We start from the raw sequence: 24,847 nt of genomic DNA, 5'->3' as shown, positions 1-24,847 counted from the left end.
GACAGGGCCGATATTCAGACGGGAGAGACTTCGCCTGCTGGTGACAGAGGCATCCAATTAGAGGCCGAGGGCAGAGACCAGGGCCCGTTTCTGTGCTGCTGCGCCATCACCCAGCGCAGTGTGTATAGCTGGTGAGTGTCGCCAGGTTCACCGTGGGCTTACACTGATGACCCACGGCTGACAGCAGCAGTGGATGTGCTTTCCTGCTGTGGGGAGAATGCATGGCTACTACTAGCTGCTACCTGCTGGGGATCGCTGTATCTGTCTTCGAGCCGAGGTACGCTCCCTAGGACACACGCATGCAGACATATGGTTGCAGAAAAGTGCCATAAGCTGTTATGTGGAACAAGGACATTATTTTCAATTTGAATATATATAGCTGGCCTGGTCAGGTGCCAGGACTAACTAGTCATTCTGTTTCTTGATAACTAACAGTGTTGTTAAAATCAAAGGTTCTAAAACTTTAGTACTTCCATGGGGCAACTTCGTCACACTTTTGCTTCACAAAATGAAAGTTTCTCTCAAAAGGGTGTTGTGCCTTGACTCTAGCGGTAGATTTCACAGGACAGTGGAGAACTATTGGCTGCTCTGTAATAGTCTGCTTGACTTGTGTATAGACAGTTAACCTTGAGATATGTGAAGACGAACAGGGAGCAGCTGAGACTTGGCTGATCGGCTGCCGTGGTAATGCCAAGCCTCCTCCACCAATCGATGATCAGACAACTGCAGTGAGTGCCAGAGCTCAGACCCCAAAGAACGTCCACAACTACTGTTCCATATCTTGGTTGATTGGAAGGACACTGCGTTTCCCGGTTCGAAACAGCCAGGGGTGAAAGATGTAAAAGGACGTTGGGAATGTGGGTGGAAGTGGTCAGGTGGTGCTGAACGAGCACGACCCTCCCCAAACAGAAGCTGCAGAAGGCGAGAGCGAAGGGAACAGCTCCACAGGGGACACAACCATCTGCTGCAGGGCACATCAGCGCTTCAGTCCATTCCAATCACAAATCAGCATGCACACACACACACACACACACAATGTGCGCACACACATGCAGGTACGCACACATATACACATGCACACACACACACACACACACACACACACACACACACACACACACACACACACACACACACATATATACATAAATACGCTTCCACGCATGCACATGCACGCATACACACAGTGCATTTGACCTTTACTTTGCCATAAGCTATAAATAAAGCTTAAAACAAGACATCTATTTCACGCTGTAAAATCAGTATCCAGACATCTCATCTTGTCAGAGCAAGAAACCCTTTTATATAAGTTAATATGGGTCAAAGGTAAGATGCGCTGTATTAAAAAAGTGTCTAAAACACTAAGCTGAAAAGCAAGAAGGATGGAAATATATCAATAGTTAAAAAACTCAAAAATCAGGACTGATTCAGTTCTGCAGGTGTGCTGGAAAAACCATCAAGAGAATTCTGAAGGACATTTGCATTTACAATATGGAAATGCACACCGCCCCCACCCACCCACACACACACACACACGCAGTGAAACAGATAGAAACAGCATTAAGATCTACAGTGATCTAAACTCAAGGGGAACATGATCTACTAGAAACCACCAAATGTGCTGCACATCCCTTCCTCCCATCTCACGCACTAACTCATTTGTCTTTCAACATAAGTGAAAGTCCAGCGTTCAGGTGGGGCTGGAGCAGGGGGAGAAACGTCTCTGCGTCCTGTCTCAGCATCCAGCCCAATCCGAGCAGCAGCTCCCTCTGCCACCGCTTCCCCAGCCAGACATTTCCCTGCTGTCAATCACGTGTCGGGCAGGAAATGAATCTGGATGTAGCTTGTCCCTCATTCATCAACCCATGACAGGCTACCTTTGCCCAGTTCCGCATGGGCAGGGCCGCCAGCATGGAGCAGACAGCGGTGCCACGTTCCCGCCCAAGATGGAGAAATGATGGAGAAATAATGGAGACGCGATCGAGAAGTAACGAAGGAACGACTTGTGGGCCAGGATACACTTTCTAGAGCTCACCTACAGATCCAGACCGTCTCACTGTTTTGTCATTTTCCTTTTAAACGGCTATTAGGCTCTAAGTGATGCATTATTATAACAGTTATCTTTTGCTGATTACTTACATGTCGCTGCTCTCAACAGGCTTTTGTTTGGTGAAGAGCCAATGAAGAACCAGACAGAGTTTGTCCCAGGGTCACAACAACTGCACATACTCTTAAGCAACTCGTAAACTTAAATCCCTTCACCTTTAGGGTCTGTCCTCCTTATATGATAAGGCTTAAGCTGAATTGCACACAGCTGCCTTGCTGCCTTATCACCAGATGTGCAGTCAGCCTCCCTGGGTCCTGTCCTGAATCACATTTGTTATCAGAGAACCATCTCTGCTGACTTCTAACCCGAGGCCATGAATCCCCACACGTTGATATCACGCACACTCTGCGCTGCTATATGAACGGGGGACAAAGTTCTCTTCAGGAGGAAGCACAATGCAACACACACACACACACACACACACGCACACACACGGAAGGAACGGCTTCATTAAACCGTATGCCTGAATCAGCAGGCGGCCACGATTTTCCGTTTTAAATGGGCTCGTGTGCTACCATTTAGGGAGCAGAGTTTCCCGAGGTCCTTACACTGGGCCTAACAATACAACTAAACTAATATCTTGTTAGAAGCGGGAAATATGGAAGGGGGCCAAGGCGCGGCGGGGGGTGGGGCGATGGGAGTGGGGGGGGTGCAGAGGGGATGTAGGTGTGTACGTGGGAGGAGGTGCTGGGGAGAGCGTTTCGTCTCTTAGGGGCCCCTTGTATCCCTACCATTCCATATAAATCAGCATGCAGCTTGCGGCCGCAATGAGCTAGAAAATAAAAAAAACATAAAAATGTCAGAGTGAAATAGAGGGAGGGAGAATTCTTTTATGACAAAGCTAAATTCTCCTTACTCGGCAATAGATCCACTGCCCCAGTCTGATTGTTTACTCCAGACGCTATTCATCATAGCACTGGCATGAATGACTCAAATTACCACACCTGCTACTTGTATAATACTCTTACTATGAGTACTTTACACTCTGGGAGCTGGCTAGGCCAAAATTCCTAAAGGACAGCCTAATGTTAAATGGCACATGTTGGCACAAGAAGAACAATAATGCATTTATTGTCAAATATTGCAGACTTAAGAATCACGTCACTGTATTACCAGGAGAAATTATGAAATTGTTGAAATATTCAGGGAATATAGGTGATTAAACAAAATGTTGTTAAATATTTCCATTGTTTTGGGTGCTGGACCAAGAAGGGGATGCTCATCCATTTACATGGTCAAAATAAGACCGAAGGGGGCTACAGGGTTAAGTGGCCTGGATGATGGACCGGCCACTGCACAACCTCTGGGCTGGGCAACATGTTTCCTGGCCTCTGCCTGCTAAATTGTATTTGTGGCACCTGGAAGCTTCGAGAGCAAATGCTGCTAAGCTGCTAACACCCCCCACCGACCCAACCGGTGCATTTCCACCGTGACCCTGACTGGATGTGGGACAGTGCATCCGTGTGGAGTTGCTACCCTATGGCGTGCGCGCAGGTGTGGGTCCAGCAGCCAGTAGCTCGGCAAGCTCTGGGGGTCAGCTTTCGCTCCAGGCCACTCATCTCGCCGCGGGCAAGAAGGACCATCAGTTATCCACTAACTGCCACCGGACCTCCGTGCTGGACATCTGTGCATGAAATCCTAATCATGGATGTCATGAAAGTAAACAGGATGGTAGCCCAATAAATAATTCTGTCATGGAGGCAGGGCCAGGAGCTTGGACAAGATGTTTATAGCAGGTGGACAAACACCTGTCATATTTACACTCCTGATTTATTCTGGGAGAAATTTTTGCACATACGTCTTCTCTGACTGCTGGTCTGATTTCTTTCTTTCTCACTTCTCTTGCTGCCTCAAAGGCGAGTCTGTGTTGAGAGTTCTTAATGTGTGAGAGGAACCTTCTAAGAAAGTGAGGTCAGGGGATTCTCTTCTAGATTGCTTTTTGATCAGTGGCCTGTAGAAGGACCCTTTTCTCTCTAATTGACTGATCTGTATGTGTACACCTTAAGCCAATGTACCAATACAGACTGAGCATAATCTAGTGATCCTTTGTAAAAATGCAACATGTCACTTCTGAAAAATATCTCTTCTTGCTTTCAAAACTCCGGTTATGGTTATGTTGTCTGCAGTGAGTTCCTCGGCAACACTGCCCTCACAAAAGGAGAAACACTCAATTAGAAACAAAGGATCTGATTGCAGACAAGACTGAAGGCTCCTGATTTATAAATCGTCACCTTTCTCATGTATAGTGGCATTTTCAGACACAAAAGAACACCTTGCATAATAATGATGACAAACTCTTTTCGGCAATTGTAGCTTAAAGGCCCTCCCTCCAGTCAAAGCCATTTGACTGTTTTTGTTTTTCGTTTTTTTTTAAGCAGAATTTATCGGCCTCGATATGGGCATGTAAAGAGGCAGACAGATCACAGCAGGTCAGTTACAAAAGACTCTAAAGTTAAACGTTTCACAATGTAAGGACGCTGTCTCCACCATTTCTTGCTAATTGCTAAAACACTTAGCATCTGAAATATGAAGGCAGAGGCCAGCGGTCATGAAGATTCACCACGGTTGCGCGCAGCATTCGCAAGAAGGGCGATGCTTCAGCTTCGCTGTCTGGATCCCTCTAGCCCCGCCCTGCTACTTTACGCCGGCCTCCTGTGTGAGCTGTGTCTGACGATGATGACCCCAATTACGATTTGCTTACATTTCAGCAGCGTCCGTCTTAGATTTAGTGGCGAAAAAAGGAAAAAGTGCCTTTAATGGTACACTGACAAAAAAGTAATATATTTCCCCTGAGGAATGCCTCAGGAAACCAAATAAATACACTGCTGGTATTCCAGAATATGTGCGTGTCAAAATTACACTCACACACCCTCACAAATTAAGTCAAACTGCTAATTTTGATCATTTATATGATCAAACATAAGGCAATATGTGAGCTTTGTGTGCACTCTGTTATGGTCAAACTAAACACATTTTTGACTGCAATTCCATATGTACAAATACACTTATTTTGTTTCATTTTTGTGTAACTGCTGAGTAACTGTGCATTGATCGATTCTACCTTCGTGGCAGGCAGGCCAAGCTGAAGTCTTGGCCTGGGGTCCAAGAGAACGCGTCTGCTGGTCCCAATCAAGCAGTCCATACATCACGGCTCTAAAACATGATCTCTGCTGCATGACTGAAATTGTTTTTCACACCACTGTAGGCCAGATTTATAGCAGTCTTTCAACTGAAGAATAGATTTCTGTCTTCCATAACCATACTGTTATCTCCCATCATACACTCATTAACCCTGCTTAACCAATAAACTTACGCAGTCCAAAAAAAAAAAAAAAAAACCCAGGCCTTAGCGGTCACCTGGCCTGAGCGTGCTGATCCCAGCTTTGCTTTCACCCTTCTGTCTTCCCTCTATAACTCTCTTTTTCCCTGACTGATCAGACTTATCCTTTTATAGTTGCGGCTTTTAATTAGTGGTGTTTCGGTATCATTAATGGAATTTAGTGCCCACAAGATTAATTATTTAATGGCATTTATCTATAAAGCCTTATATTTTCGGATCAAATCGTAATAAAAAAGTCAGAAATGGAGCCGCCGAAAGCTAGCCGCAGGACAGGGAGCGGATCCATTAACAAAATCATTTATTGGTGTCATAAAACTGAGGGGCAACACTTAGCCAAACAGCGTCTGACAGCCCAGCATAGTTCTCCCTGTACCAAACAGTTTGCTGAGGGGCAAAGCAAAAGGCAGGCCACACTGCCCCCTGTCTGCAGGAGGTGTCTGGAACTTTAATATACAGCAATAAAAAAGTTTACGCTGGTTTCACGTAGACCTCCAGAGGGGGAAAAAGAGAAGGCCATGCCAGGTCAGCTTGTCTACTCGCACGGCAGCCGTTCCAGTCCAGTGGCTGTTGAGTTCCAGCATAGCCGCACCTCATTCTACTTAACGAGATACTAATTAGGTGATCGCCTGAATCAAATCTTATTTAACAAGCACAGTGAAAGACTGGTTGTAATTTTGTTTCACCCTTCATTCACATTTCAAGGTGGAGAGCATTCCAGGGTGCAGGAAAGCTGCGACTGAAAAATGGGGTTATTCTACCAAATACCAATTTCTGAACTCCTCTGTGTTGATTAAAAATGAACAAGAAGTTATTTGCTTTACCTTATTCAAGGTCTGCAAACTGCATCTATCTGCTATTTCGACCAGTTGATATGTTCTACAAATAAATGCTCGAAACATTTTGATTTAGAGGTTTTTCAACACTGTTGCACATGCAGCCAACCAAGGGATGGGGTCGTGTCTAATCAGTGATTTGCATTTGGGGTCTGAAGTTCAGTTCAGACAACTGATAGCATGATTCATAATATCCATCAATCTGAATCTAGCCTATAATTAACGCTGTAGTTTAATCCTAATGCTAACTTCATCCATCATTGGGAAAAAACAAAGCTGATATGAGATCAGCAGGTTGGGTCACCCTCTCCGGGCACCTCTATTATTCAGGCACCCTGAGTTCCCTCTGCCGTGATGGACTGGCCCCTACAGCACACACACTCTGCTTTTAATGTAACATCGCCTATGACTAATTATGGTAATTCATTACACCTCCAATTAGGCCATGGGATTTATGGCAAAGCTGGTACCATAAAGGGCAGGATTTATAGTGCCTTTGAATGTCACCCAGAGGACAGCGGGCCAGTTTCTCATCACTCAGCCCCCAGCCTGGAGCTCAGTATATTATCACAGGCAGACATGAAGACACCCTATCCTGCTCCCCTTAACCCCAAACTTACTTGTCCTCAGTCCTGCCATATCCATAAATAAAGGCTTAGACATCAAGGCTAGTACCAACAGCTCAGATTAGGACATAAAGCAGACCCATATGTGCAATAAATGGTTACACGTTCACATACCAACCCACAGGTTTACCTGACATACCTATTCCACCAGTGCGATGCATATAGTCTGTATCAGACCAGCCAAGCCCCAGTTGTGACAATTGCTGTAACCTTGTTCTCTACATAGGGTGGAAAGAAGGAGAGCTTTTTCACAATCTACTTTCCAGAGAATGGCCCGCCGTCGACACCACTGGAAGGAGCACATGTTGAACACGGCAGGAGCCCCAGACAGCGCTGGCCCCGCATGGCCCCATCCAGGTCCCTCCTTCCTCCATGCAGAGTCCGGCTCTGTGGGGCTGGCCCCCTGGGAGGCGGATTTGGGTCCCCTGGCTGGGCTGGTGCTGACATGAGGTGGGAAACGTGCAACGAGCCCGCTCCAGCTCCAGCATTCCAATCAGGCACGCAGCGGGACAGCCCATCTGCCGTCTCAGCGCTCCCAGGTCGTATAAAAGAAGGCCGCAGCGAACAGTTCGGAGGAGGAACTAAGAATCTCTCACCAGCTCCAAGACAACGTTGTACGCCAGTGACTGTTCTAACCTTCGCTGAAGCATGAGGCTCCGAATTAAATGTGGTAAAAACGACCATGTTCCTGTCCACTCACGTTCTCTGTGTGCGATAAGCCTACTCATGTCTGAATATTCTGTTTGGACATTCGGTTTCTCTTTAAGACTTCCTAATGGCATTGTTCTCTGCTCGGCGTATCTTATGTGGAACTGGGGAGCGTGTAAAAAGCTGGGGCAGATAATGATCCCCCTCACCCCCTCCTCTTCTGTCTCCAGGAACTGGAAGGAAATGTATAATGAATACTAATCAGTCCCCACCTCCAAGCACAGGTTTCTTGCATCCACTCTGTTTCACGGCTTCTTTCTCTCTCTTGTTCTCTCACTTTTTTTTTGACACTGCGAAACAGGCTCCTGGCAGATACATTCAGTCTCTTTCAGTTGACTAAGCACATTTCTCTATAAAGTCTTCTGTGTGATCTCCGAACTTCAATACAACAGCTGCTCCAAAGGGATTTTCTCTGACAGGTAATGTTCAATGCAAATGAAATTCTGGCTACATCTATCTTAGTTAAGCATTTGCATGAGAACATTGTCTACAAGTTGAGGTTTTGTTTGGTACTGTATAATTTACAGTACTTTCTAAGTAAGAAAAGAAGCATTCTGAGTAAGAAGAGAGATGGGAAACAGTATTTCTGCACATTTGCAATAACTTATTTCCAAGATGTTGCATTTGAAGCCGTCATAAATTAATGTGCTTTTAGAACTGCTTTAGAAATTAAATTAATTTATATCAAAACAAAACACAAAATGGGCACAAGGGAAAAACAATTTGGAATAGGTTAGAAATTCTGCAACAACCAGACTGACCGAGGGAACAGCCAGAGAGAATGACAAGAAGCACTCATAAACACTGAACTGAACTCAGCTGAACTCAACTGAAGTTACTTCACTTCACTTCAGAAGCAGAGCCTTTACCACAATATGGAATCCTAACAAGAGGTCTAGTGGGGCCACAAGGCCAAAAAGGCCAGATTATGGACACATTAGGCGAAAATAAACCTCTATCGAAGTCCTGGTAAAGAAGGAGCGTGGAGAAACTAAAAATGCTCACCCCTCATTGGTGCTGGCTGTGTCATGATTTGAGCCCTTGCAACAACAACAACGAAATCAGCTATTTCCTCTTTTGTGTAATTCGTTATTTTAGTTTTTGATTTTGTACAACTTTTACATTAAAATGACATTAAAATGCTACATATGCTACACTTGCTACATTTATTTAGACGTACCTTACTTCATTCATGAAATTTTAAAAAATAAAACGTGCAGTAATGCTTTATATCATTGTTTTCATTTTGTAGAAAGCGGAAAAGTCAGTAAATATACGTGTACGTTTTTTTTCGCGGCAAGGGCTTGTTGATCACGTAATGCGCTCATAATGTTCATCACATGGAGCTCAAGGTCCTCATCAGGGATGTGGCAGCTACAGACGGGAAACACGAGTCACTCAAAAGTGCACAAACAGCTCGACTGGAAGTAAAATACCGCTGCCGTTATCGGTAAGGCAAAACACACTACTTTGCTATCCGAGCATTTAATAACGGGGAATGTTTGATGTAAATGTAATGTAATCTACTGATTTAAACCAGAAGGGGGCTGAAGTGTGTGAATGACAAAGAAATATGGTGGAGGTGGTAGTCCCCCTAATACATCGATGCTTTAATACGTCCCAGTTAAAAATCCCTGTTCATCGCAAAAGAGAGAATCACAGTGAATAAATTATGTCCTACTGTAAATATAAAATACAAAAGGCTAATTCCTGCATATACCCCGAAAGGCAGAATTGTGTGCTTTGGACCTAAGGGTATATCATTTATTCAGTATTTCCTGACTTTACAGGTTACAAATGACTCATTAAAATATTTTTTTTTCATTTTTCTGATTGTCATGATTATAGTAAAGAACAGCCTTAATTTGCGCTTTAGAATGCTGTTTAAAGTGTTTTAGATTATTGATAACATTGTTTAACCAATGCACAGCCAGTCCTGACAGCGACGGGAGCAAATATACACACATCATATGCCACATACAGCCGGTGTCGATTCAACGGTGTGCTAATTAAGATGATCGCATAGCCAGAGGGCGTCTGATTCGAGATCATCGCTGTGGAAGAAGATGTTAAAAACGGCAGGTCGGGACTGGTGCATTTTACAAGCAAACGGTGAACTGGCGGAACTGCGAGGCACCATCTGTAGCAAGTGGTTAACAGCGCATGTTAACAGAGTCAGGATCATCTACACAGGTGCAGCCGTAAAATTAGAAAGCACCATCAAAATGTGTATTTAAAATAAATCCAGCATTTCAACAGAGACCGAGTTTTTGTTTTTACTGTTTTGTGCACCGCTGCCGGAGTCAGGCCGTCAATGAGGTGGAAGGTCTGGCGAGTGCCTAGACTGGCACGTCAACTCTGCGGCATTAGTATACATCGCGGCGTTATGTAATCAGCGAATTAAAATGTCTTCAGTATTTATTGTGGGCATCTCGGCTGAATGAATTAATATGCTAATAGAAACAATTCATTTGGGAGCATTCTGAGAAGGTAACGGTCTGACTCGTGTTTTTAATTAAGTTTTTCACTTCAGTGCCCAGACATTCTGTGGATGTCAGTGCGGCAGTACGCATGGACCATGAAGACAGAAGCCAGTACACCAAGCCAATCTCTCCCACACAAGAGAATCAATGCCCCAACTAAATAACTGCTATTTGATTTGTTTGTATGTTTTAGCATAAAAAGGTCAGATGCTTTCTTTCTTGTGTGTTAATTTTAGCATATATATCAAAAGCATGAATGGAGAGCGGAAGAATATATTTGATAAAATTTAATTTCATGCATCAGAGGCAAAGGAGTAGTCACTGAGTATTTTAGTGCTGTTTTTAAATAATCTATTATCTACATTAAATGATGTAAAATTAATTTATACATATGAAATGTAAGTAGAGATCCTCACCTAAGTATGACATCCAAAAAACCTTAAATCTCTACTGCCACCTGGTGGCAGTTTCAAATATCACTGTACAGGCACCTGCAACTTCCTAGCATAACCAAAAAAGTATGACTAAATATGTATATTTTTCAAAAAGCTTTATTTCACAATCCTTACTTTTCTTTTTGCTAATACAACTTAAATACAAAACAATTACAACACAAACATCCTACTCTTGTTACACTTTTATATAGCTGATATACTAATAAACAAATGAATAATTTCAATAACAATACAAACATTTACTTGACATGGACACGTTTGAAACTAAAAGGTGGTTGTGGCACAGTCTCATCACAGAGAATTCACAGAGTATGGAAATAAATAGTGGCGCCCCTGCCTTTTGGCATGAATTACATTGTAAATAATGTGGAATGTGAGAGCAGAAACATACCCTACAATAGTGATAGAGAGGTAACATTGGAGCGATCGGTACGTATACCACAGTTTCGGCTCTGTGTGAGAGCGTGGCCGCTTTGTGCTCCCAGTACTGTCGTTCAGGAGTGGTGAGACGCAAGAGAGAAGGCTGGGGTCACCACAGGACTCTGCTGTCGCGCACGTCGAGCCGCTCACAGAACGTACATCTCCGTCAGGTAGTTTTTGGGCACTATGCCGATCGTGCCCTTCATCTCCCCAACCCACCAGCCGAAAGTGTCATACTCCTAAAAGGAGAGAGCACGGATGAGAAGACCAAGAAATAAACCAGCAGTCGTGTGCTCCAGCCAACCCTGAGAACTGCTCCCCTGCCTTCGTGACAGGCAGACTCCAGCACGACCCAGCCAGCAGAGCTGGGACTCCAGGCCAGGGCAGGTCCCACAGGCAACGGTCAACGAGCGTCACTGTCTCAGTGCACATCAATCAGTTCGCCTGCGATTTCAGTCATATTCCATCTGCTCTATATCTCTGCCTTTCCCAGAGCTGCTCAAGGACACTTGTCTTGCAGACATATCACCAACAGCACTAGAAAACTAGTTTATATTAGCACATTTGTTGTGAACAACTTGGGGTGGGGGGCTTTCCTATAGAGACACACCGTTAAGATGGATGTATAGCACTGTACAATCTCATGTAGCAGAGGGAGATAAAGATGATAGTCCCTCTCTCATCAACTATATCACTTTTGCAAAAAACACACTGTGGCTGCGGTTTTTGACAGACACCTTGTCAGCTGAGGAAGGAGAGGGAGGCCGAAATGAGAGCTGTTAAAATGAAAGACGCTAAAAATGAGAGACACTCCTCAGAGGGGAGCAGCGGTGGGGCTGGAGATGGAGAGATAGAGTGACCGCCCGCCCGTGGGAGAGCCAACAGGACCGTCTCAGGCTCCTCACAGACAGAGTGTGACCCCCAAAACTAGGTCTGCTTAACTGTGGATCCAGGACCTCATTTCCCAACAGAGCTGCTCAGCATCAGTCACATAAAGTAGACAGAGAGACGGCAACTGGCCAACCAGAGGCTTCGCAACCAGCACAATCAGCGTGCAGGGAGCCTTTTATTACTCTAGTGGGGCAGCCGACGGTCGAAACTAATCTAATATTCTAAGCACCTCAGCTCCAGAGCAAAAGAGGATTCAGGCTGCTGGTAAAATATATTTGGAATGGACAGCCTTGCGTTTTTGGCCACGGCTCACACACCCGTAGCAGAGGAAGATGTTCAGCAGATATCAAGTGAACCTCTCTGTTAGACATTCCAAATGGAACACTTCAGAAAAGAGAATAATGACCGTCCAGGCTTAAACTGTCGAGTGAGCGCTGCAGCAACAAGAGGCCTGGCGTGTCCCCGAACATCTCTATTTAGCGCGCAGCGTCGCGCAGCAGCCCGTCCCTCACGGCGATGCCTGACGTCTCGAACCCTTCGTCTCTCTGATGCGCCGAGCTTTGATCTCGGCGGAGCACACGACACGCACCCCATTCATCTGCGCGCCTCTCCACCTGGCGGGGGGGGGGGGGGGGGGTATGTGGTTTGCATCACCCCGGCGCAGGAGGTAAACGTGGAGCCGCGTGGCCCTCCGCTCGAACCAGACGGACCTAAGCGATTCCGGGTGTGCGTCCCGGCACATGACGGGGTGTGTAGAGTGGAGTGGTTGCTCAGTCGTGCTGCTGACAGTTCTTACAGACATGCACCGTAGCGGAGGAGGAGGAGACCCGGGCCCTCTACACTGCAGGATGAGCCGAGAGCGGGAACAAGCCGTTCTCCATCATCTAAGATCAGCAGTAGACACAGCAGTGTAAACGCTGGGCTTTTTTGTTTTTAATTGTGCACGCATATCTAACCAAATGTGAAACCAAATGTGAAATAAGTGAATATCTTGTGCTGAGCTTCGGGTTAGGGGAGTGGCCAGCCCAGACTATGCGGTGAAGAGGTGTCCTCCACGAGACAGACCCCACACAGAGAAGCATAAACAGTACAGCCCACTTATCCAGGCTGCACCGGGTACCTCAGGAAATAAGTATGGCCTGTGTGAAGGGGAAGCTTCCTGTGGCTGTCCTTTCAAACACACACACACACACCTCACTGACAGGGGCCTCATTGGTGGCGCGGGGCCACTCTGCTGATCAAGCGCTGGCTGGGGCATGCGAGAGTGCGGGCATGCGGACGTCCAAGAGGGGCCACGCAGTTTAGCAGGCCTGTGTGACAAGTGAGTCAATACACAATAGCAGGACCACGCACCTACGTGTCTCCCACTCACTCAGACTCAAACACACGCACACGTGCACACATAAACGCTCGAAAAAGACCAATTATTTTTATTTCCATCAGTAATGTGCGGGACCATGGCTTATGGCCAATGCATGGAGTGTATCCATAATTTTGCAGCTCATGGAACATTTATGATTCTGGAGCGCATAGTTTAGTTAATGCATAGGGGTCTGTGTCTAATGGCTGCTGCACAGTACAAAATGCTTTAGATATGGATCCACACCAATAAACTATTGCATATTTCATACATGCATAAACAGATAGATAAGATAAAATAATTAAGACAAATGTTTTAAAGGCATTATTTTAAAATACAACACCTTTTTAATAGCTTATGAACATAATGAATATTTTTTATTCGTTGCTCACATCATATAGAGATGTTGCAGCTTAAAGGCTAATGATTAATATGCAAGGCCAGCATTCGCCCTAATGGATCAAGTGATACAGCATTTACAAAGTGACTATTTACACAGCATAACTTTGGACATGCAATCACACTCCCCTTACATATTGGTTTTGCCTTTAAAAGAGGGGGGTGTGTATGTATGTATGTATGGGTATAGATGTGTGTGTGTGTGTGTGTGTGTGTGCGTGTGTGTGTGCGTGTGTGTGTGCGTGGTGTGTGCGTGTGTGTGGTGTGTGCGTGTGTGTGTGCATGCGCGTGTGCGTGCGTTTCTAACTGTGTGTGTATGCAGGCATGTCTGTCTGTGTGATTTAGGGCCCAGACACCTCCCCTTGGTCTGATGGTCAATACCCTTTCAGAGGGGCTGTGGGTCTGCCTGGCTAATAGTGGGGAGGGGGCAGGGGAGTCCCACAGCTGCTGCATGGCCAAGGGGAAGGAGCCTGGCCACTAATAGCCCCACCAGTCTGCTCTCCAGACTGCCCTGAATTGCCTATAAGACACAGCTGGACACTAAAGCCAGGGCCGGAGCTGGGGGGCAGGGGCTCCAGCACAAAGGGCTGCAGCAACAGCCACAGCCCAGCAGACAAACAGCAAAGAACAACCACAGCCCCAGCGAGCAAACAATCACACCTTTCTTATGTGGCTAAAGGAACAAAAAAGACAGACGTGTTTATGATGCGTGCTTAGAATATTTAAAAATTCACAGTAAGTCAAAGAACATTTTTTTTTAAATGACATTTCATTTTGCATCCTTTCCATGGAATAAATTATCATTATTTTGATTTTCAAATGTAGACTATATCATGTAACTAAAAGGTGTCCTTGACGGTTCTTCAGTCTGTGAAATGCGTCGATACCATTCGCAGCCACCAGGTGGCAGACGTGGTCTTCTAAAGACAGATCCTGCACCTCATTCAGTCTTACATTCTGTCACTTTCAGGCAGCTTACGGACTTCTAATGTAACGTGATGATTTCCCAATATATATATATATATATATATATATATATATATAAATAAAATCTCCACCAAGAATTATGGATTTTTCGACATTTCTGAAAATGGGTTGTCATCTGCACTTCTCGTGATGATACATTATCTCGTTTTACAGCGACGGCTAATATGTGCCGTCTGTCTCCCCTGCAGAAGCGCTTGGAGAATGTGAATGGACTGAGAACACTATTTAAGCTTTCACAGGGCATTACAATGCCTCAGCTCTACAAGGCTTTCCATGTGAAATCAACCCAGCGCATTACCTTTTTAGAACGCCTTCTGTCTACAACTTAGGAAATGAGGAAATGAACAGAGAGAATCAGCAAATAGAGACCATTAAGAATATTAAATCAGAGCTGAATTTAACAACTTCATACACAGAGAGCATTTCCATAAACAGAAGGCTATGTTTCTAGGAACAGGGAGCCAGCCTGACTTTAAATGAAGTTAATATGAAGATTATCTATCTAAACCTCTTAGCAAGTCCTAACCTCACAGCCAGGCTCTACACAGCTGGCCTGCACATTACAACTGACAGGTATGGGAAGTTGTTCTGCAGCACACCTGGTGCAAATCTAGAGGTGGATTTTGTAGCTTCCTGAGAACACAGACTGGCATTAACAGCACAACTAGTGAGAGGTGGGACAGAGCTCTGCTGAAGGTCTGTGGACTATAGCCCTAACCAAACATGGCATCAAGCCTCCCTACAGGACACTGCGCGTGTGCGCAGACACACAGATTCGCGCGCAGCTGATGGAGGGAGACGCGAAGGTGGCAGAATGCTACAGGCTGCCAGGCCTTTGCGCTGTGAGCCAAAAACACTAAAACCGTTTCCGTAGTGACAACACTAATCCCATCATTGCACACTGGGAGAAGGTTCATCTAAGTGAGCCAGACTGCAACCCTGCTCCTGGCCAGAGGCACTGGACCTGGCAGGTCAAACAGTGCGCCCCGCGGGTGATCACGCAACACACAAACACCACTTCTAACCAATCTTCGCTAATCTCTGACCAATCGCCGCTACTTCCTGTAATATTTTCTGCTTCTAAAAATGTAAGGTTTCTGGTGTGTGCAGAACTTTGCAGCTGTTGTAGCTGCTCCCGTACCCTGCTGAGAATGTAGATGGCATCTCCTCTCTTGAAGGACAACTCGTCGGGCTGGTCCCCATTGCAGTCCCACAATCCCTGGAAGTAGTTTGCGTAGTCCGTGTTCTTATTTACGGCTGGGTGGAAAAAGAGAAAACCTTTACACAGAATCAGCTCAGATGTGAAACATTAATGAAAGATCCAAATAAGAGATCTGAGGGCTAGAAAACACAGATGAACCATGATGTCATGGTAAAACCTGGGACAGTTCTAAAGCCTCAATATTATATATATATATATATATATATATATATATATATATATAGACAGCTGTCCACAGCGATAACGTGGCAGTATTGTGTTTATTTCTGCCATATCAAGTAAAACGTCCAGCAGTGGGCAGCAGAGAGCAGAAACTGTAGCCGAGGAAGTGAAAAGAACGGTCAGAACAGAACGGTCCCAGTCTTAGCTGAGCCACTCACTGTCATGCTGTCTACTAAAATCAGTCACTTCAAATTTATATTCGGCTGAATTATAGATCTTAAAAAGATGAAGGAAAATAATTATTTCAAACCACACATTAAGTATTTTACAATTCTAGGGATCATTGGACAAACACTGATGTGAACCATGCAAACAGAGAATGCTTTCAGAATGTTTAGAATATAAATATACTCTGTTAACTGGTAATCATCTAAAATGCAATTGCTCAACACCAATAGACTCCAAACTGTGCTCAATAGTAACAGTGAACATGACGGTGCATCTTTTCCACATGTCAGGTCTTGCACATTTTCACTCCAAGGAAGCATACTTGCTTCACCTTGTGTTTTGAAATGGCTGTAAGTCAGCCATGCAGACTTACAGGCACCTGTGGCTCAAGATAAAACTGTTACAAAAACAAAATCATTCGCTGATGCCAAAACTGGAAGAGAGATGCCTCGCTGTCAATTTCTAAGCTGTGTCACTTTGCCTGAAAAGAACTTCTGCTTTGTGCCACATAACCCCATCGAGTGCGGTTTATGGCAGTAGCTGTAAGCCCCTTTTCTTCCCTCTCCCCAACTTCACGCTCGGCTCTGCTGCACAGGCTGGCCCCTCTTCCGAAGCATCTGTCACGAGATCCTGCCTGAGCCGCGGCTCCCTGTCAGCAGGACTTCCTGTGCTGCAAGCCGAGTGCAGAGGGCCAGGGAGGGCCCCTGCGCGCGCCGCTGGCAGCCCCGGCTCCGCGTTTCCTGCCAGCGCCCGCTGGCCAACACTCGGCGGGGCACACGCCGCTCCCGCCCGGGGAAACCGCACGAAAAGAGAAGGGGAGTAGCCCCAGAGCAGATCACCACACCCACAATTTCCAGCTCATGTATTTTAGGTGCCAAACTCGATTCAAAACCACTCCCCAATAAACCAGGTCAGTAAAATTGAAAGGGGGACGAGAAAAAACAGTAACCACATAGAGACCGATAAGGTGTACCACTGTGGTGCTTAGTTTGCAAGCATCATCTGCAGTGCTGACAGCAGGCTGGTGCTGTCCTTAAAGGCTGCCCTCATCTTCCTCCACACACACACACACACACACACACACACACACACACACACACACACACACACACACACACACACACCTTCCCCTCCACCACCGCTTAGAGCACGCAATCCACCCACACCCTCCCGTAACCCTCTCGAGCCAGCGGAAGGGGCAGCGGCCAGGCCGGATCTCTAACGAATGTCTGCGTGCGAAGGGGCAGGAAAGGTGTGCGGGAGCCCAGAGAAAGAGGAGCCCAGCACGGACCGCCGACCTCCCTGGAGTTACCTGTGCCTGGACCTGGAGGAGGAGGCTTGCTGACCGGCTCAGGTGTTGGTTTAATAGGTTGAGGCATCTCGTCCTCTGAGACAGAAAGTTCAGGTAATGAGACGTCAGTTTAACACAAAAGGGGGAAAAAAAAATTCCCCTTCCAAGTTTCCCATACAAAAGACAATCATATCAATCATACAGTGCAACGTTCAATGAGTATTTGTTTGGATTCGGAGGAGTGCTTTTCATTTGGTCATAATCTCGCAATCCTGTTCCTATCCAGTCGCATTACACTTTTAAGACATTTATTTGGGGGTCCTCCCTTGCTGTATGAACATCATTTTAAACAGAGCAAGCACGTGAAATATCAAACCAGGAAGTTCCTCATAGATGTCGTCGTCAGTGGGCTCAGACATGGCGGCTGGGTTCATGGGCAAGCAGTCATCGTACATTTCTTCCTCATCCTCCAACGGAATGATGCCTTCCAGGTCTATGCGTGAGTGCAGATAAGGGCATGAGTTGGTTCGCTGTCGTTCCTATTGGACTTGTGGAATTAAAAAATCGGGGACAAAAATCACGGACAAAACCAATGGTCCCACCTTTCATCACAAAGCCAATCTGCTCCACCCACTCCTCCGCCTCCCTCTGAGAGGAGGCACAGAACTAGGAAGAGAAAGCAGACAAGTAATGATTAGCTAGAATAATAATACCCCACCACCACAACCACCACCACTGAGAGAACCCTACGCTAGGTTTACACAGGCGAAGTGAAGGTGAGCTTTAATCGAGCACAGGAAATGAAACCCACCTGGTAAACACGTTTGTCGGGTGCAGATATCTCAAAGCAACAGTCCTTCCTAGAATCTTTGCGTAGGGTGTTGTTTATTTTGATAGCGTAGCCGTCAATATTAAACTCTCCCTTCTGCTGCTTGTCTGGTGAGATATATCAGAATTATGTATGAAGTATACATGTGAAGTGTATAAGTGTTCATTTGATCACTATACCGCAACAACGCTGTTGATATAGTCAGTTAAAATGAGTGATGAAATGTCACTTTTGTCCAAACATTTGAATGTCTAGTACACATTATTATTATTATTATTATTATCTTTTTTTTTGGAAAGAAACACATGAAAATGAATATGATCACACCTTTCTCACTGCCATAATAATAGAACGTGTGGTTGCTTAGCGCACACCATCTCTTCTGCCACTCTGGACCAAAGAAGCTGTGGTCTGGCAAAGGGCAAATGTTACAGGTAACAGACAAACTAAGAAAAAGTTACACATTACAGACCAACTGAGAAGACACTGGTTACATGTTAGACTCAGATGGAAGACAATGGTTACATGATACAGGTAAACTGAGAAGGCAACAGTTACAGGCAAAATGAGAAGACAGACAAGGTGTGTGTGTGTGTGTGTGTGTGGGGGGGGGGGGGGGTGCACTGCCCACCTTTGCGGCGTTTCTCCAGGTAGCCACTCTTGAAGACAGATGGGAGGTCTTGGGCAGCCACAGCTGGGGCCTGCTGAACACCTGAAGAAGCCCAACACACCTGATTTAGGGACTAGTACAGGGCATTTGGGCTGGCTTCACCGCTTTTAGTACCCAAACCTGGCGAAACCTGTACAGGCATTAGGAAAACTGCTTTCAAGCTTTCTAAACAAAGGCATACACGGAATGGAAACGATAACACTCAATCATATACACTGTTTTGACCTATTTGAATGCATCAGATAGGGAAGCACTCCACAGAGAAGCATGATACACTAGAATGCAGCAAATAAGCATCCTTTGTTTGCATTGCAAAACTGGGCAGTGCTGCAATCCCTCTTGTATATACTTGCGTGAGTGAGATAACATAAGTTATGAATCCCCTTCTGTACATCTTCTTCACTGCTGTTGACAGATGCATGAGATATATCCATAGAGAGTGAACAGGACAAACAGGCCTTCGGCTAGGAGAACTATACTACAAATCAAACCAAAGAGAATATGATACGTGACCAAGCATACCAGACCCGTAGGAAAATTCAGTCATTTGCATACTACTATCGATGTTTTCATTTAATGCATTCAAAATCAACTAAACTTCCATGCACGGTTCATTTTTTCGATTTCTGTTCATGTCTCTGTCCATCTGGGGCCCGAAGACTTCACTTGAAATCTAAAAAAAGCAGGCACTCTCAGTTTGCAGCGCTGATGACATGTGTGAGCAGTGGTTGGCAAGTTTTCTGCAAGCGACATCCGTTAAGTAGCTGACGCACTCGGTCTCAGGCAGGGCCAAAGACGAGGACGACGATGACAGCAACAATAACAGGCCTGCCAAATGGAACCTGCCAAAGGAGTTCTTAATGGGACTATTGCAGGACATTCTTCTAACAGGAACAAACGATAAACTACACTCCCTTTTAGGCAAAGGACGATCTTTTAGACAGCCTGTGCTTAATCAGGACAGATGAGTCTCCATTTTGATAGGACAGGAGCCAAGTGAAAATAAAGTTCTACTTTTCCCTAGTGTGCTGTCCACATTTGCTTAAGCTCATTCCTGAAAAGCAGTACTGGCTCTGAGAGCTTCCTCTCACTGCTAGAGCAGCTGTGCTATCAGCACACTGAGGGCAAAAGAACTATAAAACACCCCAGTTCTACGGGGCAGTAAAACCTATGGTGCACTAACACACACACACACGCACGCACACACACACACACATACGCGCGCGCACACACACACACACACACACACGCGCACACACACACGCGCACACACACACGCGCACACACACACGCGCACACACACACGCGCACACACACACGCGCACACACACACACACACACACACACACACACACACACACACACACACACACACACACACACGCACACACCAGCCAGGGATGTCCGAGCCTTCATGTGATAAGAAGTGCACCTTGATTTTAAAAGTGTTAGATATACTGATTGTTTTTTTTCTTGGTTAAGCCTCATTCAAAAGGGTCCTCTTAGCTGCGACTAATAAAACAAGGAAGTGGGGGGGGGGGGGGGTCTGAAATGACATTGGCTGTGGGCGGCATTGTCTAAGGTTCATGTCATAAAGCACTGGTGCCCGGACAAAAGGAACGGTCAGTCTCTGACGCCGGGGCTTTTTAGCCATTCCCGGTCCTGTTGCTGGGCTACAGCGCCCATTCAACAGTCGCTTCAGCTCATGTACAGCTCTCAAAGACAGAGGGAAAGAAGTAAGTACACATCAATGAAAAGGACAGACCTTGTAGTTAATAGGGTGCGATGCTGGAGGACATAATTAAGCCCACTGCTCAGCTCTGATGGACTACGGGTTCGAATGTTTTTAATTGGCATAAACTGAAGCTGGTGGCTGTAGTTTGTACTGCTCCTGACAGCCAATCCTTTTGTTTACATGGACAATAGTCTTTGCCAAAGAAAAATGGTTAAAGGGGAAAGCAGCTACTTTGTGTTCGAATCACAGTTGTGCCATATGTTACCCATGACCAGGGGCGCATGAGGGCCTGATGAAGTCCATATAGGAAACTTTGCAATAATGCTTGTATATGTAAGGGGAGGGATCTCGAGTAATACAGTTTGCGGACTCGAGCAGCGCAGCACCCACCATCGTACGCAGCTTCCTCGTCCCGGTCCCCACCATCGTTATTGCTGTCTGCGTCCTCCGGTTCGTCTCCCTCTTCCTCCCCTACATGACAAAGTCTTCATCAGCACACGGACCAACAGGACATCAGCAGCCCCCACACCAGCTTGCCCATTATAGCCACACACACAAGGTGTGAGCGATCACCTCTGTTGGCACGTCACCGGGAACGTCACGCCCAGAGGGCCCACGGTGTTCATTTTCTTAAACTGGTGTTCCATAGAGAATGGTGATCGACCGAAATAACTTTGACATACAAAAGACACAACACTTTGCATATACTTTGTATAGTGAAATATCAGCTGAGGGGAAACTGTGCACCTGTTACACCAGACTTTTCATGCTGTGAGGAGTAAGAATATTTCAGGAAGCTATGGTAACCTGTTTATGGAAATATGTGCAAATAGACCAATGCTTGGGAACCAATTAAAGCTTTCCTCTTACTGCCAACTTACGACATGGGAGGAAAGTTTAGAAAAATATTCAGTTTACAAAAAATATTTTTTTAAAAATACACCTCCCATAAAAAGAACATGAAAGCATATGAAATTGCAAGCAAATTTCAGAGGTCAATAAGGAACAGACCTTTGTGTTTAGGAACACAAAATTATATTTCCTGAACACAGCTCGGTGAGTTTCAGTTGCAGTCTATATAATTCTCAGCTTCCTCTAGACATCTAAGATGGTCTCGCCTAAAGATGAAAATGTGCCTCTACTAAGTAGAGGAATTAATAAGTATAGTTTACTAACAGTATTCATATGGTTTGTATAATGTTTAATACCAATTACTTTATATATATTTGGATTGTACTTGTATTTGGACACAAAGAGTAATTTGTGTAGTGCTGTGGAGTGGAGAACTAACAGTAGTGCATGTTGCCTAAGAGAGCAGATTTCAACTTCTCTATTCCTGTAATGTGTACCCGCTCCCCCGACTTTGATCTATCAAACGCTAACACACACAACAGAAAACTTACGTTTTTCCTTGAAATCCTGCAAATAACTGGGGGCAGGGGGGGGGGGGGGATATTTGGAAATTAAATTACGTTATTTGCAACACATACATACACATTTCTTTGCAAAACGTTCTATAAACTGTTAAGACTTCAGCACAGATGCCCATACCTTGCTTTGACCTCTCTTATCCTCTTGATAAAGGCATCCCTTTTCTCCTTAGCCTTCTTACTCAAATTCTCACCTTTCAGAACTTCTGTCAGGTAGGTCTCAAAATCTGAGAACACAGATTAACCTTTAAATATAGCTTTCTTCTTTTAACACTCCATCGTTCAGACCATTAAAAGGACTGATTTTGCCATCCACCAAGTGGCACATAGTGGATACATAGAGCCTCTAGAGCTGGAAGCAAAGTTGATCATGAGCCATTGATTCCAGGGTACCCTCAAACCCACACACGATTTAAAAGTGCTCTGAAAAGGTATGTTAACTAGCTACTCCCACTTAAAGCCCTACCACAATTAATTTATGAGCCAGATCATATAAAACGTAAAAGGTCCTGTTTGGATTATGAACTTTCGACATGTCTGTTTTGTCTTCTAGCAGTCTTTCCACACATCATCCATCAATGTTTTCAACTTCCTCTTCAATGCCCCCAAAATACTAATAAACGTAAGCGTCTCTATCGTTACGGTTAAGAGGATTAGAAATGTGGTAAATAGTTCGCAGCTTTGTTGTTCATTGCGACAGACCGATACCTGCGACGAGTGCGATTAAATCCTCCGGGATAGAGCGCATTCTGAGTCTGACACTGGGCGCTGTTTGCTCTCCGGCCACTGTAGTCCTCGAAACACGGAAGTTTCCAGTGGGCTGGTTGAAGGACACGGAAGCAGACGTGTGTTAAAACTAACACCTCAGTTTAAAAATGTCGAGGACATACGTCCTCATGTGTGCTTTAGGTTACATCCGCACTTACGGCTCTAAAACCCACGGCGTACCCACGGGGGACAATAATTTATCATTCGTGCGTGACTGGATAATTTAGCTGTCTGTACCATATAATCATCGAGATGATTCATATTAATTTATCTGCAAAATCTCCTTCGGTGTCAGTGACTATCAGTGATTTTGCATGAGTAAAGGTCACGGGGGAAAGCTCCAAAAGAATAAAATACATATGCAGATAATATCTGTCTTACTAAGACATCTCAATGTTTCTCTAAAAAATACGAGAAGAACATTTATTTTATCATTAAAACTATGAATATTATACTGCTGCCTTGCAACTATTTCAACAATTGCTCCATATATTTTATACAGGATTCTGAGCAGCCTGTTCCAGAAGCTGCTGCCTCGTTGTTTTCAGAGGAGCCCTCTTAGCCCAAGCAGAGAGGCCGGTGAAGACTGAGGAAGATGCAGGGCTTGCATACACAGAGCCCAGCTCCTCTGTCTGGGGCTCCCCTCTCACTCCTTCTCAGCCTCTGGTCCTGCAGTTTTTCACAGAGATTACTGCTGTGTACAGAGCCCCAGACAAACTGCCAGGAGACCTGTATTGTGTCATTACCCAATCCCCCCCCCCCCCCCTCTCTCTCTCTCTCTCTCTCTCTCTCTCTATCTATCTATCTATCTATCTATCTATCTATCTATCTATCTATCTATCTATCTATCTATCTATCTATCTATCTATCTATTTCAGGAAAGCAGAAGAATTTGAATCAGAATATTCTGTTCAGGTGCAGATACATTTATTGAGATAAACACCACGAAACACAATCACTCATCACTGATAGCAGATAGAAGGGGCTTGGATCCTTATTTGCATACCAGGCACAGGTTTATAAAGAAAACTTTATCATGTCAGAAAAGTAACTTTTTGCAAAGTGAAAAAAAACCCTATTAACTTACAGAGTTAATGCAAGAGTTAATGCAATGTCGAAAGTGCTCGCGTGCCATATGTACTGAGAGTTGGAGTTCCCTCTGCTCTAGCAGTGCGCAGCAGTGCATGAACCTCAGTTGACCTGGCTACAGCTCCATCCAGCATGCAGGGGGAGAGGAGAGGTGGTGTGACCTTTGACCTTGAGAAGAACAGGGCAGCACACTCGTATCTCATCCCCTGTGAGACAGCCCTGTTTGATCTGGACTCACCTCAGTTCACGCGTCTTAGTTTCTGGCACCGACCTAAGGGGGAGGAATGTGGATGTGTGTGTGTGTGTATGTGTGTCTGTCGGGCATATGTGCATGTGTTTGTGTGTGTTTATATTTTAAACCCTCGAATTTTTCAGGATTTTAATCAGGAAGGATTGCATAAAAACTTATTTTCTTGCTGTTTACCCTATATTACTTTTCACCTTAAACAACTTTATCACTTCAGTGCATGAGGGTTCTACTAAAGTAGATAGAAAGATTTGAGTATAAAAATAATGTTTGTGTACAATGATATGCTAAGCAGATTTCATATATTTCATCACAAATTTCACTATCTTGCCACAATTGTTTTCTATGATTATGTTGATATGATGGATACTGTTAAGTGTTACCCTGTGTCTTTTCCACTGTTTCTGACACATGCATATTTTTAATAATGCTTTAAACTATTGCTTTGCTGTCTGAGTCTTCTGGAAGCTGGATTATGCAGTATTCATATTTCAGTTGCAAAATACAAGAAACATTTATTTGGAAATCACCTTGCAAGATGTAAAGGAACTTGTACTGTGTATAGTT

General features: G+C 44.9%; 1 protein-coding gene across 1 annotated transcript; it reads right to left on the bottom strand.

Moving 5' to 3' along the window:
- Nucleotides 1–10,630: 10,630 nt before the first annotated feature.
- On the bottom strand, nucleotides 10,631–22,985 carry skap2 (src kinase associated phosphoprotein 2). Its single transcript, XM_027000050.2, has 12 exons — nucleotides 22,885–22,985; nucleotides 22,298–22,403; nucleotides 22,150–22,175; nucleotides 21,137–21,217; nucleotides 18,973–19,053; nucleotides 18,669–18,752; nucleotides 18,324–18,448; nucleotides 18,115–18,178; nucleotides 17,889–18,005; nucleotides 17,534–17,608; nucleotides 15,751–15,866; nucleotides 10,631–11,211 (listed from the first exon to the last, which is right to left on the bottom strand). The coding sequence occupies exons 1-12, from the start codon at nucleotides 22,922–22,924 to the stop codon at nucleotides 11,119–11,121; spliced, it is 1,008 nt and encodes a 335-aa protein (XP_026855851.2). The 5' UTR covers nucleotides 22,925–22,985; the 3' UTR covers nucleotides 10,631–11,118.
- Nucleotides 22,986–24,847: the final 1,862 nt, after the last annotated feature.

This window comes from Electrophorus electricus, chromosome 10, assembly GCF_013358815.1.
Source record: "Electrophorus electricus isolate fEleEle1 chromosome 10, fEleEle1.pri, whole genome shotgun sequence".
Taxonomy (NCBI): Eukaryota; Metazoa; Chordata; class Actinopteri; order Gymnotiformes; family Gymnotidae; genus Electrophorus; species Electrophorus electricus.
This window is presented reverse-complemented; position numbering and strand designations above follow the sequence as displayed.